Source organism: Malaclemys terrapin, chromosome 5 (assembly GCF_027887155.1).
Source record: "Malaclemys terrapin pileata isolate rMalTer1 chromosome 5, rMalTer1.hap1, whole genome shotgun sequence".
Taxonomy (NCBI): Eukaryota; Metazoa; Chordata; order Testudines; family Emydidae; genus Malaclemys; species Malaclemys terrapin.
Window position 1 is genome coordinate 20,712,041 of NC_071509.1, and position 16,320 is coordinate 20,728,360.

Below are 16,320 nucleotides of genomic sequence, written 5' to 3' on the forward strand. Positions count from 1 at the left end.
GGATCTGTGAAAGAGGACAACCTAAGGAAGTTATATGAATATGCTGACATTACAAGCTGCTTTTCAAGTATGTGTATAGTCAACCCTAATGTGAGAATATACAATGTATGTATAGCCTGCCCTGGAATGGTAATAAAGAGGACATGAATTTTAATTCCTACTGTGCTACTTGCTTGGTGAGTGGCACTGGACAAGTCATTTCTACACTGTTTCCTCATTTGTAAAATGAGGATATTTACTAGCCTCTATCACAGAGAGTTCTGGGGATTGTTTAATGTCTGTACAGTGCTCTGTACATGTAAAGTGCCATATATACGTTGTGCTATGATTAGTGACAAGTTTATAACATTAGAATTATATTTGTCTTAAATACTGACAGCAGGCACAATTTTAAAAAGCACATAAGTTAATTTTACCCAGTATTGTCTCAGAGGAAAAGGTCTGCTTGACAGTTCTTCACACAAGCCCCATAATCTTTCCATATTCTTTTCCCAGCTCCAGCAAATTATGCCCTTTCTCCCAAACACCATGATGCCAATCTATTTACATATGCACTTCCTCTATTTCCCCTTCTACTCCAGCTTCACAACCCTTTCCATGCCATTGGCACAATTCATTTCTACCCCATCCTTCCCATCCCTTCTTCGGTATAGATTAATTATTCCATGGGGAATTCTGTGCCCCAAAATTAAAAATTCTGCGCCAAAAAATTGAAATTCTCCATCCAGGGAAGGAGCAGTGAGGGCTAAGAGAGGAAAGCCCAGAACTACTGAGGTGAGGGTCCCTGGACTGGAACCTGGAGTAGAGGGCAGGTCTGGGTTCTCCTGCTTGGGGCGGCAAAAAACCTAGAGCCGGCCCTGTCTGTGATTGTAGGTGTACAACATACATTCAAATTAGAAATGGAATCACATGTTCATTTTTAAACAGAGTTCTGGAGAGCTGTCATTTTATAGCTTGGCCAATTTGTGAATGAAAAATGGTGGATTTGACTTTTCAACTTTTTCTTGAAAAATAATGCAACTCCAATCAATCCAGATACAAAATTTATACTAAGCTGCCTCAAACTAACCACAATGTTTGCTTCTTACTTTCTCGAATTAGATTTACAATGAAAGCACCAATAGACCCTGAAATATGAGGGTACAAATGAAAAACTGTGCTGATATTTAAATTTTCCCTTTAACTCCAAGAAAACCATACTTCATTTTTGCAAAATGAGACTTTTTTGCATATCAAGATTTCTGATACAAAAGAGATGTCACCTTATTTGGGAAAGTTAATTTTTACTAAATCTCAAAATTAATGTTGCAATATAACTGATGAGTAAGTAGCATAATGATGCATCAATTTCTCTGCTTTTAAAAACAGATTTCTTTGGTGTTAAAAAGCCAGTGCATAATATGTACATGCACTCATGCTGCATAAAAGATGAAGATTTCCTGATCTGAAATAGTTTTGCACTTTTTTTCCAGTGACAAATGTTTAGTTAGCCATTCCAAGAACCAACAAGGATGGCTGCAGTCTTCAGAGACATTTTAAGCGGTTGATGTACAGGTTTGTGTTTCCACCAGATGCATCATGGAAATTCTCCTTTTTTTTATCCTCCTGATCTTACAAAATGTCTTGTTTTTAATAAGACAGCAAAAAATGAACAATATTTTCATACTAACTTACTATTCTGTTATTACTAGGCTTTCTTGTTACAGGGTGCACCACTCACTGCTGGTCTGGCACTTCCTCCTGGTCACTCTTGAGGATTAGCTCTTGAGATCAACATCCCCACACTCGCATCTGCAGCTTCTCTTGCACCCCAGGAACCTCTTTGTGACTCAGCCCTCTGATTGGGTCATTCAGTGTTCCCCCCCCCCCTTTCAGGGTAGCGCAGTCCCTTCCACTGCCTTGGTGCCACTCCTTCAGTGGCTGGCATGAGATATTAGCTTCCTCACTTCCTCACCCTCTTTCCTGTTGGTAGTGGCCAAGGGAATGCTGGGAAATGTAGTTCTTTCCTGCTCCAGGGCTGGCTCTATAGGCAGGGAGCTAACCAAGGAACTACAGCTCCCAGGGCCCCCTGTTGGTTCTCAGCTCCCATGCTGGATTCCTGCCGCCCCTGCAAATGGGCTGCCCCAAGCACGTGCTTCCTTTGCTGGTGCCTAGAGCCTCCTCTGATCACAGAAGTGAACAGTTAGGAGCCATATAGATGCACAATCATGGTAAATACATGTGCATATTAAAACTGTACACTCTTGTTTTGACACAGTTCAGAAAACTACGTATTCAACTTTGAAACGGGACTTTAAATATGGCATTGTGAAGTTCTATGTTTATATATCAAATCAAATCATCTTACTTTAAAAGTAAAAAGATGTTTATTCTAACCACTAGCCTGGCAAACTCAACTTATCCTTTAAATGCCAAGCTGTATTTTTTCTGGCTCATATACGTCACCACCATTAATAAAAATCCTGCAGGACCAATGTTGACATCACCTGTGCAACATTGTCCTTATGTACAGGTATAGCTGAGTGCAGAATCTTGGAAAAAATTAGTTTTCAGGTTTTTAAAAGGGGAGAAGAAAGAAGACTGTATGCTTATGTGTAGGGAGATCCATCGTGGATTCTAGATGCCATTGTGGAAAGTATGGTATAAATGTGTAGACAGAAAAGAATCAGATCACATAGAGGGATCTGAGGCTAGAATCTGGCCTTCCTACTGGAATGTAAGCCCTGATCCAGCAAAGCATTGCGCATATGAGTAATTTCACACACGAGTGGTCCTAGGGGAACAAATCTATGAATGATACATATAGAAAAGAATCCAACTCACTCTCCCACTGCTCTGCTGGCTCTGTAGGGCTAACAGTAAGTTTAAAGCTGCACTTTAAGGGTTTCATGTTTGTGCAGCTGTGAAGTAAAAATGGTTTAATTTTGCAGAGGTTCTTTAGAACCCTTAGCCTCTTCTTTAGAACAACTTTAAGTATTCTGAAACTGGAAGTAATTATAGATTTCTTCACTGCACATATAATTAGCCATGGATGGATGTAGGCAGATTGTGATGAATCTTGGGATGGTGATCCAATTCAAGTGACCAACTTTACACAGTGAAGTAGGGGTGAAATACTTCTTGTTTCTGCACAAATGTAGCTGATCGAGTACAAATGTTTTCCAACTGTCATTCAGGTACCCAAGTAACTGAACTTGTTTTGTTATGAAATATGTAAAAATGATTTAAAGCTGTGAGCCAATCAGATAGTTATGAAGGTGCTCAGCTAGTCTGTTTAACTGACCCATGTTATACAGAGTTTTAGAACTGTAAATTGAGATCAACATTAAGATTCAATACATATGAAGCAAATGTCAACAGTTACTGAACTGGATGTTGGGCTTTAACGATATACCAACTGTCAACAAACTAGTTCCATTAGGCCCTAGAGTACAGGAATCCTACTTTCCTAAAGCGAAATGCTATTTAAAACATTACTGCTTGAACTCCAAGTAGTATATAGTTGTGATGCTAATTCAATGTCAGCAATTTTACAATACAGACGCCCCCCCGCCGATTTATGCAATCGTTCCGTTCTGGAAAGCCTTGCGTAACTCGAATTTTGCGTAAGTTGGTAACGTATACCCATACGTTATGCAAAAATTTCCGCAACTTGAAAATCCTATTTCTGGCTTATGGAACTTTTTCCATAAGTGCGCATTTTTGTAAGTCAGGTCTTGCGTAACCCGGGGAGCGTCTGTATCAAAAATACACAAAAAAGTCGATGCCTGTTACTTGATTCTTTTTAAAATACCCATACAATGCACTACAATATGGACTCTCAGAATTGGTCAGAAGTTCCTGTCAAGAACGCACAGTCTGTACAGTTTTCTGAACACCTATTCACCAAAATATTTCTCATTTATATGATAGTAAGTACAACAAATACAAAAGGATGTTATCTTTATTTTTCACATGAAAAAATACAGCCAGCTAACCAATTTATCAGAATCCTTTTTCAGATCGTTCTTGAAGGCACGTGTTTTCCACAAAAGGAATGCACAAAGATATAAAGTCTCCTCAAAATCCATCAGTTTATATTTTACCTGAAAGTAAAAATATAATGTCCCAGGGTTTCCTGTTGTAGAATGTCACTGTCTAATTTTTAAACTTCTTCCGCTTCATTGCCTTCCATTCACCTTCTTGTGTAGCAAGGCTATTGAAAAGATTTTTCACTTTTCTTTTTCTATCAGAATCCCTATAAAAACAAACATACGTTTTATTCTGACATCAGACAAAATAGGCCAAACAATATGTATTTTAATATTTATAAAAAGCTACATTTTTGAAACACCGCCTCTGCTACAGTTTAAATTACACATATTATAGATATGTTACTTAGAAATACACATTATGTGACTACATGAATGAAACAGCAAAATTCCAACACATTGAAAACATATAGAGGTTGATGAGCAATAAACATCAGGTAACTCTGACTGCAAGTGTTGTAGTGGTTGCTGCCAAGTTGTCAGACAACTGTTTTGACCTCAAAATATGGCTGACCAACATGGGACCAAGAGTGAACATTGGCCAGCATACAGAGTAACTCCATTGCCATAATTGCCACTGCCAGTAACCAAATATTACCTTTCCATAATTTCTGAAAGCTGCATTCTAGCCAGGAACTGGTTATCTTTCCGGATCTCCCGAACAGCTCCTTTAAATTCACGTTTGTGTTTGTGAATCAGTCTCTTTCTTTCCTGCTCCTCCTTGCTGCCTCCCTGTTTCCTCCCAAACTCCAGGCTGAAATTAGAATGCATGTATGAACAAGCATAATATATTATGTCAAGTATACTCTTTTATACTTCACAGGAACTAGCTTTTATAAAGATGTTACTTTTTGATATTCTACGTCTTTCCACACTCCTATGGCAACTCTCAATACCAAGGGCTTAACAGTCTCACTTATAATTACATATTTATAGGCTACCATAACAAAAGTATCTGACTAAGTTATATAATTTAGATAAAGAGCAGATAACATTTTCCAGAGCGCCAATACACAGCAACCTTCCACATGTAGCACTACATTCAGAAGTATAGAGGCTGAGAGAACCATACAGCATCTGCAGTTAGTGGAAAACCTGGACAAAAATGGAGTCTCACAACGTGCTCTAAGGTTAATATTTCTCATAATAAATTACAGGGGGGCAAGGTGTGTCTGTGTGTGTGGGGGAATGGCGGATACCTGATCTGTTTCACGCTTTCAGCAAATAGCCAGAGGGAGTTTAGAATGAATGCAAATAGTGGGGCAGATGCAGTCTCTTAACGGAGACCAACATGTAAGATAATTTATGATAGTAATTAGTGCCTCTGTCTGGAAATGAATCTGCAGCCAGTGAAGAGTATTGGTGTAATATGCCCTTGCCAGTCAGAGTGCAACTGCATTCGGTATTAGTAAAAGCTACCAAATATCTTTCAAAGTTAATGCCAAGTACAATCAGGATGTTGCTATAATCTAACCCAGAACACAAAAAGATACATCTGATGTGTATGTGGAAAGGTCTATATCTGATAGGAAGGGGTGAAATTTCTTGGTCAGCCAAACATAAAAAATGTGTTTCTGGCCATTGTGGCAATCTGGGAATCCAGGAAAGCTGAGAAGGCTAGACAGACCCCCAAAATTAAGAACCAGTAAAGTAGATATCCAGATTGTGTTTTATGTTGTGTTGGAGGTCAGATCAAATGCTCATAATGGTCCTCCTGGCGTTAAAGATCTATGAATCTATTATTGACGAATAAGAATAAGAGAAACGAATAAGAGAGCCAGGAATAGCCTCCCGATCTCCTGATTTCCAGTCCTACACTCTAGCCATAAAACAAAACAATCCATCCTCCATTTCTCAGGATTCCTCCTTCCCTTTCTCAGGGTAGTCTATCCTTGGCAGTGTGTGAACCTAATGTAGGAGACGCAACTCCATTTCCCTTGTTTTTCCTACTTTCCAGAAGCCTACTCTGCTTGGAAATTTAGAAAAGAATGACAAAGAGGCTTTAGCTGAAGCCTATCGCCAAAACTCCTGCAGTTTTGCTCTCTTCACTTCTATAAGGATTACTGTACTTACACTTTCACAATTTTGGGCATGTACAGTTTCAATGGCACAGGCTTCTTTTTCTCACACACCAATGGGATATAGTGTTTTCCTTTGTCCTCTAGCTCTTTCAGAGCATTTTGATGCAACTCCTGAAAATGCAAATGAGGTTAGGATTTTAAAAGCTAATCAAAGATATCACATTTTACAAACCAGTTATCTGTCTCAGGAATAATGTTTTCCTGGCTAAGGCATCCTCAACAAACTATCTTCTCTCTTAGTAAGGTCACAATTAACCTTTAGGATATTTGCTAGTCCTGAAGAATTTTAAACCTTCAGGTCTGGCTGGTTTCAAAAGGCTTTCCAAGGTCTACAGGGGGTGCTGTGATGGACAGCAAGAATGGTCTGTGGCCAAAGAGAAAAGAGGCCAGGTTGGCACGACTGACAACAGACTAAACCTAGTTTAACTCAGCTCCCGTCTCTCAACTTAAAACTTTAAGGCTGAATATTCATTGCTCTAAGGGTTAAATTTTGTGACTCTAACATAGCCTTTCCATGCCATCGACATTACAGCTTATTCTCTAACATACACCTATACCCCGATATAACGCTGTCCTTGGGATACAAAAAATCTTACCGTGTTATAGGTGAAACCGTGCTATATCGAACTTGCTTTGATCTGCCGGAGTGTGCAGCCCCGCCCCCCCGGAGTGCTGCTTTACCGCGTTATATCCAAATTCGTATTATATCGGGCAGTGTTATATCAGGGTAGAGGTGTACTTCATGCTGCCTCTTCTGCTACAGAGGACGCTACTGCTAAGTAAGAGGGTCCATCCTCACTGAATGCAGAAGAGAGTTAGGCTACACTCAGATCATCTTATCCTTCCATCTCTGGAAAAGAACTAACTAACTAACTGGTGAAGCTAACAATATATATTCATACTGGTTTTATTAAGATACCCATGTCCATGGTATCTATTCCTTTATTTGATACATTTGTTTGACTGTACCAGTGACTTATAGATTAATACAAGATCCTCAGGAACAGCACTGCCAGAATGCTAGTCCTATAAAAGAAGGAGCTACTTAAAGAGTTACCACAGTGGAGATGCCTTAAAACGTTACCCTCTCCACTTAAGTTCCCTCTAAGCTGCGAGACTGCGCAGCAGGCTATCAAGGGCTGTGTAGGAGGGGAGAGGCGCCTCTCCCCCGGCCCCAGACCTGGAGCTGCCGTGGCTGGGGAGAGGCACCTCTGCTGCGGGGAGAGGGGGCTGGGACGGGGGGGGAGGGGGGAGAGTCCTCTCCCCCCACTGTAGCCCCAGGGCAGCCTGCACCCCAAACCCTCATTCCCAGCCCCACCCCAGAGCCCTCACACACACACACCCCCACATCCCAACCCTCATCCCCAGCCCTGAACCCCCTCCCGCACTCTGAACCCCTCATCCCCAGCCCCACCCCAGAGTCTGCATTCCCCCCCCCCAAGCCAGAGCCCTGACTCCCCCAAACCCCAGCCCTCTACCCTAGCCCTGAGCCCCCTCCCGCACTCTGAACCCCCCCTTATTCCTGGCCCCGCCCAAGAGCCCAGCCTTGAGACCCCTTCCACACTCCGAACCCCTCAGCCCCACCCCTGCTACACATCACCTCCATATTGGTGCACATAACAAAATTCATTCTGCACATGGATGTAAAAAATTACAGGGAACATTGCAAAAAGGCGGTTTTGGCTGCACCATGAAAAATATCCATCCAAAACATTATGTACAAACTCCAACTTTTCCACAGAAACACCGATTTAATCTTCAAATTGTCTAAGGGCTTGTCTATAGACCAACTTACAGTATAACAGTAGTAGATCAATGTGCCTTACAGAATTTTTAGTGTGCAGCAGCAGGGACCACATAAGCACTTAGGGTGCGGCAGGCTAGTGTATCATAGATTCATACCCCAGGTATCTGCACACCAAATCCTAAAAAGAGAATATGCTTGGCCTTTGAAAAAATATTTCACTTTGTTTTTATTTTTAATTGGCTTCACATTTTTTGTTAGCACATATTCAGACCCCAGAATTTACTGACTTTTACATCAGCAATTAGTTTTTTGGGGAACATTTACCTGCAGTTGTTTAGGGTATTCACTCACTGGTATATGTTCTGTAAGAAGTACTCTGATGGGTTGCATTATTTCATGGAAGGATGACAAAGATTCATACAAAGCTGCACATTTCTTAATGAGATCCAAACACACGGCTAGACATGATAACCTGTTAGAGAGATGTACACAGCCATGTTAAAACGTTATCTGCAATAATGTCATTGCATAATTAGAATATGCAGATCAAAGTTTCAAGAGCTTCAAACTAAACGAATTATAGGCAGGGCTGATAGTGTCACCTATTTTAATGAGAAGTGTCAGGCAACCTTAATAAGATCTTGTTTTCTGCTGCTTATAACTGCCAAATTTTCTCTTCTCATTTCTGCATGCCTCAGGCTGATTTTTTTTTGTTTTGCTTTGGAGTTTGTTTGTTTTTTTGGGGAAAATTTTGGCCAAATATGTTCAGTCATTTTCATGAATGATGCTAGAAAAAATATCTTGTTTTGCTCATGGTAAAATATTCTTGCAACCTTTTCTTTGAAAAGCTCTACTGTCCTCATGTTTTGGAGGAGGACCTTAAAATTTGGCATAGGTTGCCTTTTGTGTCAGGGTTGGGCCTTTTGCCATCTTTGTGAAAAATCACCCGAAACTGGCCAAGTTAAAAGCTTCTGAAAAATTTCAGTTTGCACATGCTCAGTAGAGACTTCAATTTTAGTAGCTAAATTTCTGAAGATTCCATCTTGACTGAGCATGGTTCAAGCCTCCCAGAACTCCTAGTGCTGACTATACTATGCATGTACCATCCTCACACAGAGCAACTGAGCAGGCTCCATCCCCTCACATCTTCTAATGGTGACAGGACTCCACATGTGCCATCCCCACAGAGTGAATGAGCATGCTCCGGCTTGGGGCTATACACGGCAAAGCCCAGTTTTCCCTACAATGACTACTCCCAACCAGAGACAAGGGCTGGAAGTGAGAGCAGGGAATGTATCTCACCTAAACTCTCAATGTTCCCTGGCACTCAGGCAACATGGACGAGAAAGCTGTCTAATTTAAAGGCAGAGGGAACAACAGCAGGACTGAGGGGAAGGAAAGGACTAGATAGGGGACAAGAGGTCTGGTGAGACAAGGACTGGAGAGATGGGGGAGGCTGGAACTGGTTGGGCAAGAAGACTAGGATTGGAAGTCAGAGAAGAAAATGGCAGCGGGGGCGGGGGGGGATGAGAGACAGACAGTTGGTTGGGGTGGGGAGGAGACAGAGTGTGTGCGCTTGGGACTAGGAACCAGAGCATATGTATGGGCAATTGGGTAAGGAGGGGGGAGGAAGGGAGACAGATCCAACCAGGAGCCAGGGTGCAGGAGAAGAACTAAGACTTGCTGTGCAAAGTGACTGGGACAGGGAGACATGGGCAAGGGGATGGTACGATGGGATACTAGATGGGGAGAGATCTGAGTTACTACAGAGAATTATTTCCCAGGTATCTGCCTAGTAGGTCTTGCCCACATGCTCAGGGTCTAACCGATTGCCACATTTGGGGTTGGGAAGGAATTTCACCCCAGGTCAGATTGGCAGAGACCTTTTGGGTTTTTCGCCTTCCTCTGCAGCACTGGGCACAGATTACTTGCAGGTTTAAACTAGTGTAAATGGTGGATTCTCTGTAACCAAGTCTTTAAATCACTATTTGAGAACTTCAGTAACTCAGCCAGAAGTTAGGGCTCTATTACAGAAGTGGTGAGTGAGGTTCTGGGTGACCTGCAATGTGCAGGTCAGACTAGATCAGTGGTTTTCAAACTGTGGGTCGCGGAATGTAAGGCACTGGGTCACAGCAGCTCTGGTCAGCACTGCCAACCGGGCCATTAAAAGTCCCATCAGCGGTACTGCCCGGCTAAGGCAGGCTAGTCCCTATCTGTTCCAACACCATGCCGCACCCCCAGAAGTGGCCAGCAGCGGGTCTGGCTCCGGGGGAGGAGAAGGGGGAAAACATGGGGTTCCAGGCACTGCCCCCACCCTGAGAACAGATCTGCAGCTATACTGAGCCCTCAGAGCTGCAACTGAAGTCAGTAGGAGCTATGCTTTGAGCATATAAAGTGCTATAATATACTCCAAAAAGTCAGGTCCCAGGAATCTCAAATTGGCACCAAAAATTAGTGGAAACTTTTGACCTTAATCTCCGTGCCTTAGTTCCCTGCCTGTAAAACGGGGATAATATCACTCCCTTACTTCACAAGGATTTTGTGAAGATACATTCATTGATGTTTGTGAAGCACTCAGATATTATAGTGATGAGTGCCATAGAAAAGCCCAGGAAGAAATTAATAATTCTGTCTTCAGAGTAGGATTTGAATAGTGTGTAGTAAATAAGGCCGATGGCCACACAAGGAACAACGAGGAGAAACTATTCAGTAGCTGCTCATTAAATAAACATAATCCATTCTGTGCACTGATAAGGCTCGGACTGTGGAAAAACAGAATATGATCATGTAACTGAACAATGAATCACAATGCATATCCACAATGGGCTGAATCTCGTAACTTCTGAGCGCTTGACTTTGCGATCTTAATAATGTTCTTTTGATGTGGTTATTTTTGCATGTAATCAAGATTTATTTGCTGCTTAAGGGTCTGACCCTTCAAAATGTTTAGCAACTCCTGTGGGGTGCTAAGCATCCTCAAATCTCAAGGAAGCCAAAAAGAGTTGGGGGTGCTTAGCACTCACAGAAAGTGCTCTGCACTTTGCAGCATCAGACCCTAAGAATGGTATATTTTGTTATTTAATATGCTACAAGAACCATATGATGAAAATAATTTATTACAGTTGTCCACCCTCCGCTTTTGTCCTAGAAGGTAACATGCTTGACAGAAGACTCACCGAAGTTACACAAGAAATAACTTGGAGTTCCCCCTTACATATTTCTTCACATACCTGAAATGATTCATTTCTGTTTTGCTGCTTTCCTTTAATCTAGTCACAATACTGAGTGGCAGATTTTGCTTTTTCCAGGTCTCCATATCCTTCTTATCACAGACCAAGAGTAAGTCTGATTTTTTTCCTGCCGGTCTGAAAGGATGCACTAGAATATAGCCTAAAAAACCAGTTACAACGGTTATATACAGATTAGTTCCCAAAATAAAAAAAAAAACTTAGTCTTAAGACAGGAAAAAGTTGATTTATAGAAAATTTATAGTTTTATAAAGATCCTTTATTAAAATTAGGCTCTTTTTACAAAACATTAGGCCAATAGTAAAGTCAGCGGGGGTAGGAGAGAAAGACAGTGGCACCTGTAGGGACTAGAATAAGAGATCAGCTGGAAGAGGGAACTTGCAAACCAATAGGGATACTGGTGTCAGGAAAAGTTGCACAGCGAGGGGAGAATCAGAAAGGTTAGTTTGATGTGGTTATCTAAAAAACTGGGATGGCATGGTATTTATCAGATGTGGTTTTTACCAGGTTAAATCACAGTTTTTGCCACCCAGTGAAAAACTAAATTAGCCCCAGTTTAAGGAATTTGCTATGTTAAAATCGGTTTAATTAATGCATACCGCACTACACTTAGTTTTAGCTACATAGTCAAATTAACCAGAGATTCATAGATTTTATTTGTACAACTTTAAATTAAAGTAAAACTGCGGTGGGTGTAATAAGAACATATGTAATTATAATACTGCACATCAGAATTTCTATGCATTTTGAGTCGGTATTTTCTCAAGGAAGTTATATTGGTCATGACTCATATTTCAGTTTTCAGTATTATATAAACAAAAGTCAAAGATATTTCATTATATGAAGATGACAATAATGCAGAGTTGTAGGCTGAAGCATTAAGCATTCAGAAGCCTGCAGAGTTGCCGACTACCAGTCCAGGGCCATTTGGTCATGTAGCACTGAACCCACCCAACCTCACCGGCCACCGTCAATACCAAGGAGTGAGCCGGGGAGACCTCACCCGCCCGCAAGGGGGATGGGACCTATCAACCCCCCCCACCCTGCAGGGCTTCTTTCCCCTGGATCCCACCCCGTGAGGGTCGCCCCATCTCCACCATCCAACCCACCTACTTGTGCCCATGACTATTTGTACCCCATGTGTGAATGATTGACCCTCACCGATTATTAACTGTCTTTATTTCGCCCACCGCCCTCCCCCCCAATTGGGGACTCTACAGTTCGTATTTACTATGTGTGCTGTCAACCCCAATATACCAAACATCCCCCCATACTCTGTATGATCCCCCCAATAACTGACAACTGACTCCTTGAATCGTTTGTACCGTGTTTATTTTTAAATATTCTCTAATAAAATTTAATTCTGTAGCAGAAATCCAACTTTGACACAGTGGTTAGACCAAAACTGTTCCTCAGTTCTGAATGGATGTATCCAAAGTTTGAAAAAAATTGTTCTATGCTTGCTGAACTTGCTGGATAATGATGCAATAATTTCCCCCAGTTTCCTGGTTTAAACTGGCTTTAAGCCAGTATTTACCAGCACCCTGTCCTAAACTAGTTCTCCCTGGGAAATTGCCAATCCTGATAAAGAAAAATAAATCTGTGCAATGAACATATTTTTAAGCCCTGCAGGCTTAGAAAGGAGCTCATTTCAAAACCTTTTAGCAACAAAAATAAAAATAATTTTATTAAGTTATTTATATATTATATTGACATTGATGCAAATGGCTTTTTAGACATATGCAAGAGAGTTTCTGCCCTGAAAGTACAAAAATGACTCAGGAGGCAAAGATAGATGAGGTTTTGGTTTTAAGGCCCCAATCCTGCAAATGCTCATGCTTAACTTTACTACTGTGTGTAGTACCAGTAAGTCAATACGACTACTCCTGGTAGTGAAATAAAGCATGTGCACAACTGTCCACAGGATCAGGGCCTGAATGTTTAAATTATACTTATCTGCTCTACTTCTAAGAGAATGGCAAACAGTATTTATTCTACCTGCATGTTTGATCATATGTTACCAAAGGCTACCTGCCTAAAAACGACACTTCTCCCCCAAAGGACGAACAATAGACTTTAAAAAAAAAAAAAAAAAAAAAAAAAAGGGGAACAGTTTTTTCTAAAGCCTTAAGTACCTCTGAATCTGCATTTGAAACATGCTCTCTCAGTCTTTGCTTAGGATCTGTTCCATATCACTTCCTCACAGGAAAGGCAAATGGATCAGGCCCTCAATGTTAAAATAATGGAGTTATATTAAATTATGTTACTAGCTGTTAAAAAGAAATGTCAAGGAATTTATTGGTATGATAGCATATCAATATGTATCACAAAATTTGGTGAGAACTCATCTTTAAATATCCTGTGTCAACAGACAACCAAGCTGCCAGGAAATCATATGAAGCAAGTATTTGGCAGGTATGTGCCAAAGCCATATTGAATTGCACAGCAAATATCTCAGTAGTTCTAATGTGATATTCTACGTGGAAGTAATTAATATCTATATAGATGAGTGTTGCTGTACCACTAACAGACATTTTATTTAACTTTCCCTCACCACACACATAATTAGAAACAAACAATACTTGTAGGGAAGTTTCACACTGGTAACAATTTACAGAGCTATAGATGATAAATCATATCAATGGAGACGGTATTGCAAGCAAGCATTTGATTTCCATGATTTGGCAACAACTCTCCTCTTCCCCTTATAGATGAATTACTGTCACTAAATTCCCTGACAAAGAAAAAAACATCATTTTTGAACCTAGAAATGGGGCATTGAGGAAGAGTGCCCAGAGAAAGAGAGAGGCTGGCAGGGAAATCATGAGCAAGTAGAAAAGGCCAAATTAAAGAGAGAGTCTTAGTCTACATGGTATTCACTAAATGATGTTGTCGAAAAGTGCTAAATATGAAGATTGCTCTACATTACAGGCCAGATTGTCCCCTCTGTTAATATGAGGGAAAAGGGAGGCAAATCCAGACAGGTATGCAAAGAGGAAGAGTATCAGCTTTGTGGCATACACCTCCCTTGTATCCTGATTGCATGGAAGCCCCACTGCAGTTCTTCTGGCATTCTGGTTATCAGGTCAGGAGGGGGTAGCATCAACTGCAGTCTACAGCATCAATTGCTACCCCCACAACTCCACAGAAATTAACTTTAACAGCATTAACTCACACTGGTTTCCTCACTATATCGTGGTGCCCAAAGGGGAAGGAGCTGTTTTTCTATGGGGGCTGGGAAGCAGTGTGGAAGAAGAAAGCTTTCATGCAGATGGCGCTTGTGTCTGGTGGATCTCCTGGGAACTGCAGCATTTGAGAGCTTAGTTTCCTGGTCAGCTCAGGAGATCTATCTAGGAGATGATTTGGTCTTTCATTTTGAACATAAAGCTGTCAAGGTGGAATTTTTAATTGCAAGGAAGCTTGAGGTATAAAAACAATGCACATTCATATTTATCACTCCAAGCAAACTTACCCTGTGGTCGTTTTTGAGGTATAGATAAGTGAAGTATTCCAACGAGGAAATTGATAAGTTCTGGTATGAATCTTTGAGACAGTGATACATATTCCAGGAACAAACAGCACACAAATAATCCTTTAACAACATCTTGTAGTGTCATGACTTGGCACTAACAAAAAATAAAAAAAAAACCCTGCATTAACATATTAGTATAGAAATTATGGCTTTATGCCATGAGCAAAAATAATAACCTCTGATAGAGAGATTTTAATAAGTTTCACAAAAACGTATGATCTAAACAACTGGTCATTTTTAGCAGCTTTTAAAAAAATTAGCTAATACATTTTTTGCTGGGGTCATTTTTAATACATGTTGCTGCTCCCTAGTAAAATTTGACACCTTATCTCATTGACAGGAGGATATGCAGCATTCAGTAGAAACCTTGCCAAAACTACTTTAACCACTAGAGGGCACTAAAGCGCAACAAGAATTACTTCCTTTTTATATCTTGCCTTGTTTCGGATATATTTATTCTATTATTTGCTGGTCTGTTAAATGTAGGTCCTACAGTTTTCATCGCTATGGTGTGATGTCCACTTTTAGAAAGGAACTAAAGAACAACCAGATTTCAAAGAAACTCTGCACCTCAGATAAGATAGGAGCTACTGAATCTGGACATTTCAATTATATAAATAGGGCTTTAGGATTGAAAATTGAGACACTTTTGTTCAATATATTTCAATGTAGTTAGGCAAGTTCTGGAGGGACAGAATAGATATTTTATAAATAAATTCAACTGTCTCTCTTAAATAAGAGCTATTACCATATATGGAAGATAGCATCACTAATTAATAGGATTCATGTACCCACTGTATTCCATGACTCTCATAGACTTTATATACTAACAAAAAATGGCTATACTGGGTCAGACCAATGGTCCATGTAGCAACCAATGCCAGATGCTTCAGTGGGAATGAACAGAACAGGGCAATTATCAGGTGATCCATTTTCTGTTGTCTAGTCCCAGCTTCTGGAAATTAGATATTTAGGGACACCCAGAGCATGGGGTTCCATCACTGACCATCTTGGGTAATAATAATTGATGCACCTATCCTCCAAGAACTTATCTAATTCTTTTTTTAACCTACTTATACTTTTGGCCTTCACAACTTCTGGCAACAAGTTCTATACGTGGACTGTATGTTGTGTGAAGAAGTACTTCCTTAGGTTTGTTTTACACCTGCTGCCTATTAATTTCATTGAACACCCCTGGTTCTTTTGTTATGTGAAGGGATAAATAACACATCCCTATTCACTTTCTCCACACCACTCATGATTTTATAGACCTCTTATCATATCTCCCCTTTAGTTGTCTCTTTTCTAATCTCCCCTCTAATTGGCTCTGTTGCCTCTCTCTGTACCCTTTCCAATCTTAATATATCGCTTTTCGGATGGGACGACCAGAACTGCATACAGTATTCGAGATGTGCGCATATCAGCGATTTATATAGTGGCCTGATATTTTCTGCCTTATCATCTATAACTTTCCTAATGGTTGCCAACACTGTTAGCTTTTTTGACTGCTGCTGCACATTGAGCAAATGTTTTCAGAGAACTATCCATGACTTCAAGATCTCTTTCTTGAGTGCTAACAGCTAATTTAGAACCCATCATTTTGTATGTATTGGATTATGTTTTCCAAGGTGCATTACTCTACATTTATCAACACTGGATTTCATCTGCCATTTTCTGGCTC

The 16,320-nt window shown here is 40.6% G+C and overlaps 1 protein-coding gene across 2 annotated transcripts in view; it reads right to left on the minus strand.

The window, feature by feature from the left end:
- Positions 1 to 3,927: 3,927 nt before the first annotated feature.
- NOP14 (NOP14 nucleolar protein) overlaps positions 3,928 to 16,320 on the minus strand; it is a 42,547-nt gene continuing 30,154 nt past the window's right edge. The window contains exons 13-18 of one of the 2 annotated variants that reach the window (XM_054029325.1): positions 14,580 to 14,733; positions 11,090 to 11,249; positions 8,184 to 8,331; positions 6,105 to 6,223; positions 4,630 to 4,785; positions 3,928 to 4,237 (exon numbers count right to left, since the gene is read on the minus strand). In XM_054029325.1, coding sequence (XP_053885300.1) covers positions 4,138 to 4,237; positions 4,630 to 4,785; positions 6,105 to 6,223; positions 8,184 to 8,331; positions 11,090 to 11,249; positions 14,580 to 14,733 — 837 coding nt within the window. In that variant the 3' untranslated portion in view covers positions 3,928 to 4,137. Of the gene's footprint in view, positions 4,238 to 4,629; positions 4,786 to 6,104; positions 6,224 to 6,708; positions 6,911 to 8,183; positions 8,332 to 11,089; positions 11,250 to 14,579; positions 14,734 to 16,320 lie in introns of those variants that run through there. The other variant, XR_008445035.1, reaches the window with a different exon arrangement.